This window comes from Pogona vitticeps, chromosome 2 (assembly GCF_051106095.1).
Source record: "Pogona vitticeps strain Pit_001003342236 chromosome 2, PviZW2.1, whole genome shotgun sequence".
Lineage (NCBI taxonomy): Eukaryota > Metazoa > Chordata > Lepidosauria > Squamata > Agamidae > Pogona > Pogona vitticeps.
Window position 1 is genome coordinate 96,016,221 of NC_135784.1, and position 18,900 is coordinate 96,035,120.

The following is an 18,900-nucleotide window of genomic DNA, read 5'->3' on the forward strand; positions in this document are numbered from 1 at the left end:
CGACTGGACAAAAAAAAATTGTCAAGGGGAACCTTTACCTTTACTATATACCTTTCTACTTTTAAAATATATGCTTCTTTGTAACAGCTTTTACAATGCTTTAGTAGCATAAATACTGTACACAGATATCTAAAGTAAAGGGAAGTGGAGAAGAGTGTTGGGCCTAATAAATAATAAAAGCATGCTTATTCATGAGAGGTTATCAAATTGGCCCACCATAAAAAAAGTTGTGTCCTACATTTGTATTCATCAAGAACTACTATTAAATAATAATTATTCATTAGTTTTTGTTACATAGAGTAGTAGAAGATTATGTAAATTAAAGATACATTCAGCAATTGAGACCAAGTAATATACTGTACAGCCCAGTTCTGAGTAGTTAGAAGCATCCTATCCTGTTCATGTAAATTAGCTCCAAGGTGTTGAACACTATATGATCAGGTCATATTTTTCATCCAAAGTAAAAAAAAACCACACTAAAATCTCATCTCCACACAGTCGTTTCGTTCTGTTTCTTTAAGAGTTTGATCCTTGTATTATTATTTTTTCAGTAAAATAATTATGTGCAGTTTAAAGTATGTGCCTTTTAGTTGTTTTTCTTCTGGTATTTCAGCATCGAGTGTTCTAAAGAATGCGAAGCAATTATATGCTCACCCCACTTCAATGTTTGTGATGTTCCAGGACCCTGCCACTTACTTGAGTTTTCTTCCCCCATAGAAGAAGTTTGCCAGAACTATTGGCGTTTTGTAATATTCACATGATTTCCAAATTTAGAGATAGAAGAAAGACGGACAGCTTAAACAGTCCAACATATAGTCAAAGATCATAGCTTCCATGCCAATTTGGAAGTGTGTGTGTGTGCGTGCGTGCGTGCGTGCGTGCGTGCGTGCGTGCGTGCGTGCGCACGCGCGCAAAATAATGTTAAAATGCAAGATCCAAAAACATGGCTGTCTGTTATGTTTTGAAGGTTCACTGCCTGGCCTTGTCTCCTAGATGTCACTGGTTAAGTCTCTGGGCCGGCCTTCTCAGTCCAGACTTTCTTAAAGTCCTCCAAAACAATGCACTGTCACCATCTCCTTACTTATTACAAGCAGCAGGAAATTCCCTTCTCTATAAACTGTATCTTAAAGTCAGCTCATGGGATGAGGTAAGCTAACTTTAGAATCTACCCAAATCAGAAAAGCTAAATAGTGAAAATAATAAGCATACATGCATGGAATACAACATCTAGAAGAAATAGTCACATGATAAAGAATAATAAACAGTGCTTGTACCAAATAACTGGACTCAATATCAGTCACAATGGATCACCTGACTCCCTATCTTCTAACCGCCTCTGGTTCTGCTTCCTAATTCCCTTTTCTGCCTCGCCTACTGCTCATCCACTTTTTGCTTGTTTTATTTTACTCCCCCACTCCTTCCATTCTTTTACATAATTCATTTTTTCAACAAACCTCGGGTTTGTGAATGTGGGATATTGTGCTTCTGTTTCCATGATTCAAAAAGCCAGGAAGTGGTCCAATATTGCTGCATAATATTATGTACACATTGGCAGCAGGAAAAAAAAATAATGCCAAGCTTTAAATAGCAAAGGTCAGCCTGACAACACCAATGGCAGCAGTCAGGATGATCTAAGGATCTGTTCTGCTCACACCCTTTCACAAAGTGACACCACACAAGGGGAAATCCCAAAAGTTGACTCCTTATTTCATCAGTTAGCCACTTCGCCCTCAAACACAAAGCAATTGTTAGGGCTGTTTTTCAACAAATGTGAATGGCAGTGAACGTGAAATGTTTATGTTTATGTTTAGAATGATGGTGTGTATAAGAAACCCAGAAACTCAGACATCCCCCCACTGCTTTGAAATTGCTACTTTCAACATCAGTATTAGAGCCGTGGGTGTCTGGATTCCTTCCAAATAAAAAAGTGACTGGGACTAACCACTCGCTGTCAAGATTAACAAGTTTGGTCTTTTCAATGTGTTTGGTCTGTTTTAAATCTCCAGACACAAGGTTGTCACTGTCTACAGGGAGCGGGCAATAAAACAGTTTAAAAAACCCCTAGAAAACCATTTACCCCAGCATTCTCAAATTTGGCACAGAGTAAGAGCAGACTGTCTTCTACATCTGTGCCAAAGCTGGTGCTTATCTGATGTCCACTTTCGATGCTACAAATTTTTGTTTGAGGTTCCCCCCCCCCTCATTTTTGAGTTGGCTCATGGAGTGCTGAAGTTCACTGTCATACTAATTTCTCTGGCGGTCCCTCACATTGCTTTGTCTTTCACTATAAACTCTACTATATAGATCATGAAATGTCATGCTACGGGAGAGACAGATTTGTTTTCTCAGGAATTCTTGTGCACCCACTTTCTTTTAGCCTCAAAAGAGAATTTCTTAATTTCACTTTTAACTATCTTAATGGTGTTCCATACCACTAACACCAAGGAAAAGTGAAGTGTAAAATGTTACAAATGAAAAGGAGGCATATGATTGGTGAGATTACAGAGTACTAAATCCAACACATCTACAAATTCCTGAAAAGAGGCCCCTAAATAATGGGGATATTCCATAAAATGAGATTATTTTGTTTCAACATAAAGCTTTAGGTGAGAATTATTACGCTTTAATTTATACCAATTGAGAAGGTGGATGGAAAACTGTTAACAAGAGAACAGATTAAGCCAGATGTGAAGGTGAGGCCTGACCATAACCTTCATGAGGGTATAAGATGTTAATATGTTCTTAGTGGCATCATCTCTAAGATCAGCATCAAATGGAAGTAATATTGGGCCATTACCAACTTGGATAATGTTTTTGAAAGTAATACTGAAGCCAGCGTTTGGCCTTCTGCCACCAGAATTTAGCTGTGAAGTTTGGCATCTTGTTCTCATGTATTAAATTACGCTACTGAAGATTAAATGAGAGCTTGCTAGAGGTAAGCTGTGCAATGGCAGATTGAGGTAACAATACTAGCAGTTACCTCTTGCCAAGTTACTGGGACAGAAATTTTTCTGCGAGGAACAATGTTTTGTTATGTCTTGTGTTGGTTTTCTCCTTATGATCTCAGCCTTCTAGAGGCTTCTAAGTGAAAAATAAGCCTTGTTTGCTCTCTGCTCTCTATCTGCCCTAGTGGATGACCTAAAGGGAAATTAGCTCAGCTGTTTATGACTCAGCCAAGTCTCCTGATCAGTGTTGACTTGCTTCTTGCTGTCTCACTGGCCTAGTGAGACAGTACAGTACTGGTTACCTGCAGAGTCATTGTCTTATATTTCTGAGTGAAGAAAATGGAGCTTTGTAATTGTGCAAGCATTCACTATCATAAAACTAGTAAGTTCTAGATCTTACCCATCATATCCCTGACTGAAAGGACCGTCACTAGTCTTTTATTGCTTACAGGCAAGGTTTGTATCAATACAAGAAAAAATAAATGCAAAAGGTGGCTGTGTTATCCATCCTTACAAGAAAAATGTAAGATTGGATAATAGCTTTGCTGGATCAAGGAAAAGTTACTAATAAGGTGAGCTTTCAAGTTCTCCAGAATTCTTCATCTGGCAAAGGTGGCAATAAACATGGGTTTAAAGCAAATAAAACAATTGGCCGGATGTAATGCCTTTGGCTAATTAAGCCGGACTGTCAAAAAGCCAAAGTGGATTTAGGACAGTGATAAAGGTATAAGGTGGCGATACCTCCACTCTCTGAAGACTAAAGAGTGCCTCTCCATTTTTGCAGGCCTGCCATTTGCCTTAGGTGAGGCCACACATGCCTCTTTTTAGGCTTTGATCAGAGGAACTTGAAGCAAGGCCTTGTGCAACTGCAAAGGAGGATAGGCATTGACATCACAATAGGGCTAGGCTTTTAAAAAATGTGTTGCAGCTATGGTGGTCATAGCTAGTGAGATGAAGAAGGTGTTGTCCTTACTGAATATCAAAAAAGCCTCTTGGCAGCAGAATTGCTCTCAGGTGGAGGATTGAGGTCTTTCTAAAGGCAAGTGCAAAAAAAATGGGTTTGTTTGGGCAACTAGAAAAAGTCAAAAGATGAACAATCAAATCCTCAGGTGAAGAGGGTATTAGCCTTGGGGTTAAGACACTTAGTTAAAAAGGGAGGAGAAGAGGAAATCCAGCACCTACCGGCAATCACAGAGCAAAAGTGACACAAAATATTGAGGTGCTATCGACTATTATTGGAAGGATGGTGTACCAAACAGGTGCTTTCCCTCAAGAGTGAATAAAATGTTTGTAAAGTTTTGTGTTTTACCCAATTTACATGCCACCAGCCCCAATTCTATCACTTTTTTCCTCTTGTGCATGTGTTAAATTGCTGGGGTTGTAGCTGTGCTTGCTTTTGATACATGGATTTAGCCACTGAAGCCATTCTGGCTGCTTTTCTCTCTGTCTTGTCAAAGACTTTGTGCCAATTTCCTGTTAAGGAGACCTGGAGCACAACCTGGAAGAAGGAGAAGGAAATGGAGAGAGGGGTCAATCTTGCTTGTGGAGGAATCTGTCCAATCAGCACAAGGTACCGTGCAGCTTTTTGCCCCTGCCTATTTTGTCTTCACAACCACCCTCTGATGGTGAGCCAGGCTGGGAGGCATTGGTGTGAATCACCCAAGATTATACAGTGAGTTTCTGGCTCAGGTGGGGACCTGAGGAACTCCTAAATCCACTCCAGCTTTCAAGGCAGCATATCACATGGATGCTTTCATATCTGCTCTCTGCCCCCCCCCCATATGAACGTGCAGGTGAGATATGGCCTCTGTACAGTTGGCAGAGCCTGTGATGCAGGAATGGGAAGGCTAACGATAGGCTGAGGTGGGCATTTGCCCTAATGGGCCTTCCTACACTGCTTCTGTTGCCTAACAATTGAGGTGAGTGGACTTCTATCCACCCAGCTTGGTGTCTTTCTTCAGACTCCCTACCCCACCCCACGCAGCCCTGCTAGTTCGGCTACTGGGACAAAACTGGACTGAAATGAAGGTGTGTTGAGCCATTGTGAAGCTGCTGCAACAACAACAACACCCAAGTTCATGTATTGTTGTTTCAAAAACAAAAATGATCCCTCCCACTCTCAGTAAACAGTTGTGGATTCAAAACATTGCATTGGCACACAAATATGCACATCTAATTTTGCCACATAAACTGCGTAGTATATTTCCTGGTTTGAGAATGAATTATGTTTGCTATCTGCATACCACATTGCAATTAAAGGTATAGAAGCTGGTGCAATAGAAACCACGGCACTGGACAGTAAATATGCTGAACACGGGTTTATGGAGACTGAACTGAGATCTTTGTTTTGGGACATTGAAGAAAAAAAGTGACAAGAAAGGATGTTTTTGGTTTGTTTGGTTTAAAGGGCATTGTGTTATGTTTTGACATATCATTGTACTTATGGTTTCCCAACTGATAATTTCAGCCACAAAATAAAAGGCTCCCGACCAAACATAGCTCTCAAAAAGTCCCTTTTGAGCTGCTTAAGGAAGTTACATTAAATAGTTATGACTATGACTCAGCAGAGTCCCATGATCGTTTTCTTTTTCTCCAAAATCCTAAAGAGGGAGCTCTAGGCTGGGATTATATAACACTTAAATATTTGTGATCTGTACAGTATTTTTTTATTTATCTACTTGCTCTGTCATAGTGATTCAGGCACTGATACAACAGGCATGGGCAAGACAGGGTTGACTGGAAAGAATCCATACTGTGCTAGAGGGATGGGAAATTATTATGCTTTGCCTCTTTCTCGTAAAATCACATTGCTACTAAGAATGGTACAGAGAGCTGGAGCAGAAAGCACAAATTACAGGGCTGTAACATCATTATGTCAGGCTGGCCTATGGCCCATGTTAATTTAGTAAGTTGGACATTCAGGTAGTGATCCTTAAACCTAGGGTTTTTAAAATTATTGTAACAGAGTAGCTATAATCAAGAAAAACTCCTCTTATAAAACAGCAATACTGTATTTATATTTCCCAGGCTTAGCCTCTTTGCTATGTTTTTCAGAATAAACTATATTGAAAAACAGTATAAAAATCTAATGTCAAAGTCTGATATTTTCTATGCATAGAGTGCAAACATCATTAAGAATATAAGAAATGCAACCCTGAAAATGTACACTTTCATAGAAACTTGCTATGGTTACATAAGCACAACTCTATGTGTGTAATATACTAGAAGTCTGAGTAATATATTTTGATGTATTTGTGAAAGCAAATATATATATTTTGCTTTCAATGATTTTTTTGCTATTAAGACCTTTGATATTTTGTGTGTGCCTTTTTAAGGCTATAAGCCTTAAGTATTCTGCCTTTGCAAAACTTAACCTACATAGCTTTGGAGTATTTTTTTGTTCAGTCTTTGTACTTGCAAGAATGATGAATGACTTTTGCATGATTTAAATATTTAAACGTGCATCACATTTTGTAGCTGTAAGTTTGATTTGTGTAAGATGAAGTAACGTGCTTGAAATATTACGTGTTTTCACATTTGGGAATCAGATTTTTGTCCATTTGGAACACAGAAACAATTAGATGTATAAAGCTCATAAGTTAGTCAAGCTGACATTGCCTGGCATGTTTATTTTGCCTGGGGAAAAAGTGGAATGCATATGATAGGAATATTTAGAGCAGACATTCTCAATGAAGGCCCTGGAACATTTGAACGGGGCCATGGATTGGATCTTAGTTTTGCGGTTTGGTTTGTTTGTTTGTTTGTTTTTTAATGTTCAGCTTCAGCACAAAAAATGGTCTGAAGCTGAACATCAAAAAAAACTAAGATCATGGCCACTGGACCCATCACCTCCTGGCAAATAGAAGGGGAAGATATGGAGGCAGTGACAGATTTTACCTTCTTGGGCTCCATGGAGGAGACTCTTGAGGGTCCCCTGGACTGCAAGGAGAACAAACCTATCAATTCTGAAGGAAATCAACCCTGAGTGCTCACCAGAACGACAGATCCTGAAGCTGAGGCTCCAATACTTTGGCCATCTCATGAGAAGAGAAGACTCCTTGGAAAAGACCCTGATGTTGGGAAAGTGTGAAGGCAAGAGGACATGGGGATGACAGAAGACAAGATGGCTGGACAGTGTCATCAAAGTTACCAACATGAATTTGACCCAACTCTAGGAGGCAGTGGAAGACAGGAAGGCATAGCATGCTCTGGTCCATGGGGTCACGAAGAGTCGGACATGACTTAACAACAACAACAACAATGGACTGGAAACTATTCTTCACACACCACCTTATAAGGTTCATTATGCAACTTACACAATCCTGACTTAACCTATATTTCTTCAATATTATATTTATGGCCATAGCCAAAAAAGTTTGAGAATGGCTGATTTAGAGAAAGCCTTACTTCACCATGAATTAAGAAGCTTTTTCTCATGCACTGAAGATAAATGCAGCATTTAAGCAATGCAACAACTTATACTTTAATACCCATATGAACTTGTTTATGCTTGACAGAGTTATCTGATCTCACATTGAAATTAACCCTATCAAGGAAAAATGTCAGATGTGATAAACTCCACAGATTCAAATTACCAAAGAGGGTTATACAGTTTTATAATACTCTGAGGTAATTATTCAAGTGTCATATATTTCACCTTGACACTACTCTTACTTATGTGTCCAGTGTTCTGCTACCTAAAAGACTATTCAGGTCTGTATCTGCTGAGCATCAGCAATTATGCATTATAAGTTGCCCTAAGGCCAATTTTGGCTGCAGTTCTGAAATTGCTATTGACCCTGACATTTCTGAGACAGGCTGGGAGGGAGAGCTGTGACATTTGACCCTTAGACTAGTCTAAGGTTTTCCTTTCCTCCTACATCCATTCCCACTTTTTTCCATCTACCAACTCTCCAGATCAATACTACAGCCTTGAATACTCTGAGACAACTTAGAGAATAATAGAATACAGGAGTCTGAAGGAGCCTATGAAGCCATCAAGTCCAACCCTGTAATCAATCCAGGAATCCAAATCCAAGTACATCCGACAGATGTCAGGGGTGTTTCCTCCTTTGTCGGGTGTTTCATACTGGGTAAACTGGTAGAGAATTGCAGCTTCCAGAGTATAATTATCCCCGCAGGTCTCCAGGATTACTTTAAAAACTCTGGAGGAAGGAGAGAAGATGTCACCAGCCAGTGTTCTCCCTGTTTTTCTCTTTTCACTGCTGCACCTCCTTCTTTGCTAGCTCTAGTAACAAGAACTTCCTCTTGTCCCATCACTTCACCTGCTTTCATGATGTAGAGAAGACTGATTTCAAAGAGGTAGCTCTAATAATCTGTTTCAATATATATAAGAAGAAGAACAGACAGTTAGACAGACAAAAAGACACTCCTACTTAGTGCCAGCAACAGGAAATGCTTGGGATGGTTTAAAGAGATCAGAAGATCATGATCAAGAAGAGATCGTCCTCTTTCTCCATCGGAAAAATGCAAAGAAGGACCGGCAGAGCGCGCTGCTGGCTTGGCTGAAATTCATCCAGGATGTCTGGGGAAAGCAGGCCTTTCTCTTTCATTTTGCATCCTCAATAGCTTGACTCTTCTTTTAGAACTCTATTGTGTACCTGCTGTTTTTCTCAACAACATTTTTTCAGCCACAGCTTTCAAAATCCGGCTAGTGATACAGTATTTTTCTCAGCTATAACAGTATACTGTATCTTGACAGAAAACAATGAGGTCCAGTGGCTTCTAAGCTGAGATACTGAGCTACTTGGGGGTGGCTGGGTAGGTTTTGGAAGGTGAAAACACCAAATCTATTGCCACGCCTGTTTAAAAGATTCTGGTAAGCCCACTCACCACACCCTCCACTGCCTCTGGTCAATGGACTGTACTGGAATGAAGAAAAGCAAGAGACACATGGCAGCAGCTTGCTGCTTCTCCCATCTGGAATATTTAACACCAAGGACTCTAGCAAATAATTGATTGACAGCAGTAGCAATAAAGAGAGAAGAAGCAAAGGTAGGGAGGGGTTAAAATTAGCTGACATGTGATTGTTTAGGGGCATATTTTTGTTTGGGGCAATTAATCCTGACTAGCGCTTGTAATGAGGGGAGGGGGCTGGGGCTGTTACAGAGCTAAAATTATAAATGCATAGTCATATATTTGTGGATAAACATTTTTGCACAATGGTTGAAGCCTAAAATATTGCAAAGCCCCTGCTATCATTGCGTATGCTGCCACCCATGATTTCCAGGGACATCGTGACCAGTTTCTGACACACCGCAGATTTCTATACAACAGGAAAGAGCTTCCCTATCCAGAGCCAAACATTTAAAATGTATCTGCAGATTTATAATGTGTTAGAACTAGACACTATAATGTACTGTATCTTGTTTTGTATTGACATTTTCCATCCTTTAGAATCTGAGACTGTTGGGCTGCTAGGAGAAGTTGCCATTGATTATGCTCCACCACCAGCACCACCCCAACACACCTGTTTTCATTCTGTGCATTTGGCTCACTTGCTTTATATTTCCTGTAATGTATTAGGAGATTGTTTTCTAAGGGTCCTCTCCTTTGCAAGAGGAAGGAAAGAAGGTAGACCAGCTATGTGATAATTAATGTGTACCAGCATGTATTCTGTACATAGATTTACATTGCCATCTAACTCTTGTACAGAAGTTGGGAGATGAATTAAGAAGGGAGCTACCCTTTCAGTACAGAGTGCAAAAAAGTTACTTTATTAGATGGTTCTTGTGGGTTTTTCGGGCTCTTTGGCTGTGTTCTGAAGGTTGTTCTTCCTAACGTTTCACCAGTCTCTGTGGCTGGCATCTTCAGAGGACAGGAGTAGCACTCTGTTCTCTGGTGCAGTTTGTTTGGGAGCGTTACTCCTGTCCTCTGAAGATGCCGGCCACAGAGACTGGCGAAACGTTAGGAAGAACAACCTTCAGAACACGGCCAAAGAGCCCGAAAAGACTACAACAACCATTAGATCCTGGCTGTGAAAGCCTTCGCGAATAATTTTTAGACTACAAATCCTAGCATCCTCCACCCGAAATTCTGTTGGTCATTGTAATGTGGCTGGCCACTCAGATGTCACTGCCAACTCAGGCCTCTCAGAATGCCCACCACACCACTAAACACTCTTGCTGCCACCAACCTTTCCTTTAAATAAAAAGGACAAGGGTTTCTTTCAAAAAAAAAAACTTGGTTTATTAATTACAAAATAAAATATCAAAATCACAGGAAGATAATCACGTTGTAATTCACTTTCTTATTTAATTAAGCACATAGACTTTCCCTCAATGACACTCAGGCACACAGGCCCCTAACAAACTCTTTCTCTCTCACACCAGATCTCTCTAGATCTAACTCTCTCTCTTAATCTCTGACCCTCACACACTCTTCACCCCCCTTTTTATACCAGCTCCTCCCCTTCAGTTCCACCCTCCGTCACACCATTGGCTGATGGTTCACTGTCCAGCTGTGACAGACAGGTGAGGTCAAGGCTACCTGTTACAGTCATCTTGGCTTGAGGGATGCTGGGAGTTCTTATATAAAAGAACAATGTTTTCCCTTATACTATTTCAGTGCAGAGTGGAAATAATGAAACTAATAAATACTAGGACATAAACCATAGCGTGCTATGACAGCCTCTTGACTGGATTACTGTATGTTGTTATAGGCAGGCTGCCTTTAAAATGACTAGGAAGCTTTAGATAGGGTCAAATATGGCTCTCTGGAACTGTGACAGGTATAGCCTGTGCTATCATGTTATGCCAATTCTGAAGGGATTGCACTACCAAATTATTCAATGCTGAGCCTTGTTTAAGGTGCTGGTGTTGATCTGGGGACTCCATTGCCTGTATGAACACCTCTCCCTATATCAGTCAGCCCTTGGTTAAGATTGTGAAGGGAGGCTTTTCTCCAGGTAGCTCCTATATATTTATGTGTCAGCAATGGATGAAACTTTGTTGGCTGTGTCAGTCCAGGAAGAACTACAATGGGGGCAATACTACTGTCACTTTGGCACTAGTTTTGTTTTTTTGTTTTTGTTTTGCCAAGGCATTTAAAGTGGCTGGTTCTGGTAGTTGTGCCAATTTACTTTTCTTTGGGCAGGCCTACATGTAGCATTCGGAGTGGGCCGGAAGAGGCTAACAGGGCTGCCCATTGAAGAGATCCTCATATTCAAATAGCATCTGGACCTCAGGCAACCCTATTTGGTCTGCAACAGGCTGCTGTCAATTTGCCAACATCATCAAGTGGTTTCAGAAGAGAGCCACTTCATGATATTGGCAAATTAATCACTTCCTTCCCTCGGGCCAAAAAAAGTGGTGGTGGTGGGAAGTTAAAGTGTGTATAAGTGCAGCAAATATGTGCTGCATTACTTTAAAGACCTAAAAGACTAATGGAAAAAAAATATGGTAGCACAATGCAGCTGCTGTCAATTGGCCCGCTATCAAAATATACATTTGCTTTTCATTAGTTTTTTCAGGTCTTTAAAGTGATGAAGCACATATTTGCTGCCCTAATATACGTTTTAAAATGTCACTTCCTCTGCCCCTCCGCGAAGTTGAGGAAGTGATTAATTTGCCAATATCATGAAGGGATTGTCTTCTTAAGCCATTTCACAATATTGGCAAATTAGACGAAAGGCCACTTTTAGTCTGTTTCCTGTGATCACATGCAATGGAAATGGACCAAACCAGTGCAATCCTACCCACTTCACAAAAGTAGAAGCCCCTGATGGGCCAGAAAGGTGAAGGTAGAAATGCTCTAGCTGGGCAGGTTAACGCCAGTGATTATGCCATTTGCGGTATGTTAAAGATAAGCAACTGATCAACTTTAGAGAAAAAGCTATAAATGGTTTTGATGTCTGGCAGGCCGGACAGGAGTGGCTCATGGGCCATATGTGGCCCTCAGGCCGCACTTTGCCCAGGTCTGTTATAGAAGGAGAAGAGAGATCCCACCCAGACCCTTGTATTGGGGTGAAGCCAAGGCGAGAGAGTGGAGAAGGAGACTGAGAGAGGAGAAAGAGAGAGCTGAGAGAGAGAGAGAGAGAGAGAGAGAAAGGAAAGGCTAGAATGGAGGATAAACGAAATGAGGAGGAAGGGTTACAGGGAAGACCCTGGAAGGATTCAGTGCCAGAGAGACAACCCCTGTAGCATGACAACCGAGACGACAAGATCCTGTCCTTGTTGGAAGGTGAGACGGGATGGACCGTAGCCGATGACATCTTTACAGATGGGCCGGGTCCGTGGAACGCCAGCGGCAGAAACCTATTCTTATTTGAAGATTGGAAGCCCTTTCGAGACCCGTTGTTAGAAAGAAAGAAGCAATCGGATCATATTATAGACACTTGTTATTTGTTGAATACCCCAATAAATATTACACCTAGTTCAAAACAACAAAAGCCTGTTGAGTTTATTGAAACAAAAATGGAGCCAAAGACCGAACCCTCACAGCATGGTTTCTGGATTTTTCAATGGGAAGACCACACATTTGGCCCACAATGGACCACACATCCAATCCCGCATCATCAATAGGCATGGCTTGGAAAGAACCCTGCTCAAAACTCTGAAGAGCCACTGTTAGCCATCACTGACAATACTGGGCTGGTACACCAGTAGACTGACTCAAAATAGAAGAACGTCCTATGCTCTTAGTTATGCTTTTATTTATATCAGGGGTCTCAAACATGTGGCCCGGGGGCCATTTGCGGCCCCCCAGATGATAGTTTGTGGCCCTCGCCTTGCCTGCCCCCCCCAAGCGCCCACACATCCTCTGTCAAGAGTAAAAAAAAGCCTTGCCTCACTCGCCCGCTCTCTCCCAAGACAGCACCTCTTGCACCCTCCATCCAGAACTGCAGCCTGCCAGCCAGTCCACCTGTCTGTCAGCTAAGGAAACTCCTGGGCGGCTTCCTCGGGCTCTTGCTCTGCTTGGCGGAAAATCTGATGCGGCCCAGCCTCACCCACACTATGTCTCTAGTGGCCCCCAGGTAAATTGAGTTTAAAACCTCTGATTTATATCATTTTATTTGTACACTGCCCTGGTATTGGTTAGGATGAAGGGTGATTTTAAAATGTTTAATATACAAGTGTCAAAATATTTAAACGAAGCACCCTTACTGAATAGTGCTATTCACAATACATGAATCAATAACACTGCATGTTGCATAATGGAGTGTGAGGCCGTACCTGCTTTAAATTCTTTAGCAGCATGATAACAGAAAACCGCCAACCATGATAAATTACCAACCATGTGAAACTAGAACAAAGAAAAAGTATTGTTCAAAGATCACACCATTTCTGCAATCTGTCCATCAAATTAATTATTCAGTGCAAGACACATACTGTTTTAAAAAAAAATTACATTGTTTCTCGTTGTTTATCCTTAAAAAGAAAATGAAACATTTTAAAATGTAAGTATTCAGATACATAAGATTGAGGATTTTGAAAAGTGACACCAAAAGGAAATAAATTGAAATACAGTACAAGTAAAGGATAATTGTGTGTTATATGTTGCCAAATCACTTTCAACTTAGGGTGATCCAAACGTTTTTTTCAAGTCATGGGAAATACCCAAGGAATGGTTTATCATTGCTAAACCCCACCCTGGTTATTTTCCATGTCCAAGTAAGGATTTGAACCCAGGTCTTTGGAGTCCTGAGCTAAAGCTATCCATTACACAAGTGGTCACCAATCTTTTCCAAACTGTGTACTGGTTGGGGGAGTGGGGTCTATGCATGGGTGGGTGGCACCCATGCTCAGGTGGGCAGGGGGCGTGTGTGAGAGTGGGTGGGGCACCAGTGCATGCATGCATGAGTGTGAGGGGCATGTGTCTGTGCATACGTGAGGGGATGTACATGCCAGGGGTGGGTGGGAGATCTGTCTCTGTGGCCCAGTTTTCAAGTAAGTATGTTTAAAAACACACACACAAATGAATCCAACACCAGGTTATATTATAATGGTTTATTCTAACCATTGCACATTGGGTAGCTGTGCGGCACAGAAAGTTCTTATCAGTTCTTTCACTCCACACTAGCTTGTCTCGTGTGGTGTAATGGTCGGAGTGGTGGGCTAGGACTTTGGAGACATGGGTTCAAATCTCAATTTGACCATAAATCATAGTAGGTGACCGTGGTCTACTTGTATTCTCTCAGCCTGACAAACATAACTGGCTAGTGAGGATGAAATGGGGAGGGGGAAATGAAGGAATAGCTGGATATAAATAAATAAGATGCATACGTGATATATGTCTACCAGCTTTCTTCTTCTTCTCTGAGTCTTTCTTCAGCATCCCTCCCATTGCAATACACGGTGCTTCTGTTGCCTTTTCCCCACATGCCAATATCTCCTTTCAGTTACTGCACATTCCTATAACTATTGTTATCATCAAGTTGCTTCCAAATTATGGAAAACCTAACAACGCTTCCAAGGCACATGAAATGTTCAGGAAGTTGTTTACTATGTCCATAACCACCACCACACCCAAGCAGGGGATTTGAATCAGGGTTTCCTGGGCATTCCATGTACTGTGTAGTAACCTTGGGAATTGCCTCAAGTCACAGTGTTATTAATTATAATATTTGTTCCATGATTGAATTACCAAGCTCATTTATCATGATTTTCCATCTCTGCAGGGAGAAACAGAGAACTGTTTCAAACATACATAAGAAGAGTCCTCTTGCATTAGACCAGAGATCTATCTATTCTCATATTCCATTTCAACAGACATCCCTTAAAAAAAATCACAAGCAAGACATCAAGGTACTATGACTCTGAAGGGTTACATTTCTAACCCAAAAACAGTTCATTGTATAGAAAGCTCTGAAAATGTATGACAGCTATATGCAAATGGAAATGTCAGCCAAGAAGATCAAACAGGCATTATTATTTAGCTCAGTATATGATGTGCACATTCTGTGAAGCCACAGACAAACATAGATTCCCAGTTTTTCACATCTCTGTGGAGTTAAAAACACATGCAGTATATATAGTAATGATAGGGAACAGTTATCATGTGTGCTTCATGCTTTTCCCTAAAACATAATACTGTATGTGAAACAGATTTCTTCCAGCAGTTCCCCAAGATCATCATGGAAGGCCTTTCTCTCGGTTCCACCACCTTGACAGGTTTGTTTGATGAGGACATGGGTGAGGGCCTTCTCTGTTGCTGCTTCCAGACTCTGGAACTCCTTCCCATCCACATACTTATAAACATACAGACACTATAGTTGATCCTTCATTTTCAAAGATGACCATCTCCATCAGATTCACCTCTTAAGGAACAAGTGAGTGGTTAAGGTTGACCAGTAGCATGTTGGTGGGCGTGCAATGGACTCTAATATGAGCCCAAAAGATGCCAGAAGCATCAGCGGCAGGTTTGCTGATCCTGGGCATGTCGGGCTGTTGAGAAGTTACATCCTTGCTTTCTCACCTCTCTCTCTCTCTCTCTCTCCCTCTCTCTCTCTCTCTCTCTCACTCACACACACACACACACACACACTGTCACACACACACACACACTCTCTCTCTCTCTCTCTCTCTCTCACACACACACACACACACACACACACACACACACACACACACACACACACACACACACACACACACACAGGTATAGCCAGGCATTCCTGTAGATAATCTATCAAACCCTCACCCCCATTCAGTCTGAGGAGCTGAAAAAAGGGACCCTAAATTATAACAATTATGACTGAATCTGCTTCCTTTTATGCCTAGTCTTAAACCTGACCAGTTGGCCTAATAATTAACATTCGTCCCCTCATTCTCTCTTTCCTGCCACCATCCCCATCTAAAGAGGAGCAGAGACAGGGCCTGCCTTCCATCTTTAGTACACAGGTAGGTGAAATTGGGCTGCTGGCTGAGATGGAGAGGTGGGCCAATGCCTCATTTGCTCTCATGGGCCACCCTCCATGTTATAGGACCACCCTGTGTGAGAGACTTAATTTAAGAAGGCAGAACTGGGGCATGATCAAAGGACAGAGAAACACATCTCAACGACTGAAGGTCTTCTTGCTCAGGGAAGACTAAGTGGGCAAGAGTCTTCTAATCTCAAAGGCTTTCATGGCCAGGATCCGATGGTTGTTGTAGTTTTTTTGGGGGGGGCTGTTTGGCCGTGTTCTGGAGGTTGTTCTTCCTAAGGTTTCGGCTGTCTCTGTGGCCGGCATCTTCAGAGGACAGAAGTAGCACTCATTGTGTGCACAGAGGACAGTGCTACTCCTGTCCTCTGAAGATGCCAGCAACAGAGACTGGTGAAATATTAGGAAGAAAAACCTCCAGAACACAGCCAAACAGCCCAAAAAAACTACAACAACCAGTCTTCTAATCCTTCTTGCCCAAGAGGATTCAGTGGCCTGTCAGGGTATGTGAGGTGGACTTCACTAAATTGTCTACCTCTAGTTTGGGGCAGGGCAGCTCCTGGCCCTCTGGATGTTGTTGCACTGCAACTCCCACCTTGTTTCAGTACTGCCTGCAGCTGATAAAATTGTGAATTCCATTTATGAATAACTCACAGACAGGCTAAAGGGACGTGGTGGCGCTGTGGGTTAAACCGCAGAAGCCTCTGTGCTGCAGGGTCAGAAGACCAAGCAGTCGTAAGATCGAATCCACGCGACGGAGTGAGCACCCGTAACTTGTCCCAGATCCCGCCATCCTAGCGGTTCGAAAGCATGCAAATGCCAGTAGATAAATAGGGACCACCTCGGTGGGAAGGTAACACTGGCCTTGTGTCGCACTGGCCATGTGACCACGGAAGATTGTCTTCAGACAAACCCTGGCTCTATGGCTTGGAAACGGGGATGAGCACCGCCCCCTAGAGTCGAACACGACTGGACAAAAATTGTCAAGGGGAACCTTTACCTTTACCTTACCACAGACAGGCTGGTGCTAGCCACCTGAACCATTTCTATGGCAGGGCCAACAACTTCCATGAAGAAACAGGACGGTTGTTTTCAGGCAAGACTCACTGGGTGGCAGGAGAGGGAAGGAAAGCCTTTTTCAACCTGACGCCCTTCAGATTTCTAGCTGTGGGATTATGGAAGTTGCGGATCTACACACCCCAGGAGGAGGAGGAGGAGGAGGAAGATTGGGCCAGGAGGAATGCAGAGCACGGATCTCGAAAGACTGTGTTGTGCCCATTAACTTGTTCATCTTGTTCACTGGGGGCGGGCTCACGCCTTTATATAGAATATTTCGTTGCCCTCCACTGCCTGGCTAGAAAAGAAACAGGTCAACAGTCTTCTCTTAAAAACGTTACAAAGGAGAAACAAAGGTGGTTTCTGTGGCTGTAGCTGGGCGGCGTTTCCTTCATACCCACCAAGAAGCCGCTGTTTGTTTTTTGTTTGTTTGTTTGTTTGTTTTGTGGCGCGTCCAGTGACTCAAACGCATGTGTGAACAAGGCAAACCGTGTCGGGTGCCCCCCCCATCTCTTTTTCACGCTGTTCTTATTCTTCCGCCCCGCCCGTACCGAGCGACGGCCTCAGGAGGCTACAGGGACCGACCGTAACTGTCTCCAGCAGAGCCTGCCTCCTGAGGGACTCCGCTGCTTCCTCCCTGGGGAGTCCATCTGACCCGGTGGATGTTTGAACCCAGGCCCCACCCTCACCCCCGTACACACATGCTATGTGTGGCTCAAAGAGCAGCGCGTTTGGCTAGAGCTTGTCGCCCCAAGTCTGTAGCTGGCAAGCGGCTTCCGCTTTTCCTTAGCTTGCTCTACACACGCCAGCCGGTGTGCCCGCGTCCTCTTACACGTGTCTGTCGCCCTTGCACACTGGTGGTGGTGGTGGCGGCGGCTGCACCCGGGCGGGCGGGCGAGCGGGCGGGAGAGAGAGGGGGGCGGGCAGGCGGGCGCGCGCGCGGCTCCTTTAACACGGCGGTGCCATCTCCGCCCCTTCCCTTCCTTTCCCTTCGCGGCTCTTCCCCGGCAATAACCCGGCAGCCCCCCCCCTCCCCGCTCCCCTCTGCTCCAGGCCCGGGGAAAAACAAACGGCGGGGAGAGGAGCCCTCGTTGCCCGCTGGAGCCGGCGGCCCGGTGGGGCGCGGCCATTGCATGAGGGCAGCAGCAGCGGCGGGCGGAGGAGGAGGAGGAGGAGGAGGAGGCGGGGGCGGCGGTGAGTCGCTCCCGCCCGCCTGGGCACTGGCAGCCCCTGCCGCTGCCTCTGCTGCTCCCGCCGCCGCCGCCGCCGCCGCTCCTTGCCGGGGCCCAGGAGGCTGAGGCCGCCGCGTCGCGCCCGGGACATGCGGCCTCTCCAGCCGCAGCCATCGCCGAGGAGACGGAGGACATGAGGCTCCGCAATGGCACCTTCCTCACGCTGCTGCTCGGCTGCCTCTGCGCGCTCTTCTCGCTCTCCTGGTACGGGGCCTTCGGCGGGCACAAAGGTAAGGCAGGGGCTCCTCGCTCGGAGCCCGCCGGAGGGAGGCAGGGAAGGCGGAGGGAGGGAGGGCGGCCGCCTCCCTCCTTTGCGCACTGCGCCTGGCCGGGCTGAGGGGACCCCGGGCCGCCCCCGCCGCTCCGGAGGCAAGTTGGGAGCATCTCGCCCGGCGGGCGGCCCCGGAAGGCGGGCACCTGCTCGGCGCTTCCTCTCCTCAGGTCGGGTGAGGAGGAGACCCGGCGCCGAAACTTGAGCGTGTTCTTCTTTTTCCACGACTCCCTCTGGCTGCTGGGACCCGTTTTGAGGGAGGGTCGTGGGGTCTGAGCCCCTGAACCTGACATCCTTTCTCCTCTCCTGGCGCCGCCTTCCCGACCTCCCGTCTGTCTGCTTCCCTGGGCTTCTGCCTTCAGTCCCTCCGTCTCCTTCCTCCTTCTAAGTCAGCTTCGGAGAGAAACGAGCTACAGTTCTTGGAGCCCCACTGCTCCGTTCCTTCTCTGCAAAGCAAGGGTGTGCAACTTGTGGCTCTCCAGATGTTACTGCAACTCCTTCGCCAGCCGCATCCAA

The 18,900-nt window shown here is 44.2% G+C and overlaps 1 protein-coding gene across 2 annotated transcripts in view; it reads left to right on the top strand.

Annotated features, from left to right (window-relative positions):
- Window positions 1–18,034: 18,034 nt before the first annotated feature.
- Window positions 18,035–18,900, top strand: part of MGAT4B (alpha-1,3-mannosyl-glycoprotein 4-beta-N-acetylglucosaminyltransferase B) — a 113,497-nt gene continuing 112,631 nt past the window's right edge. Inside the window, exon 1 of one of the 2 annotated variants that reach the window (XM_072990078.2) lies at window positions 18,035–18,343. In XM_072990078.2, coding sequence (XP_072846179.2) covers window positions 18,247–18,343 — 97 coding nt within the window. In that variant the 5' untranslated portion in view covers window positions 18,035–18,246. The remainder of the gene's footprint in view (window positions 18,344–18,900) is intronic. The other variant, XM_072990079.2, reaches the window with a different exon arrangement.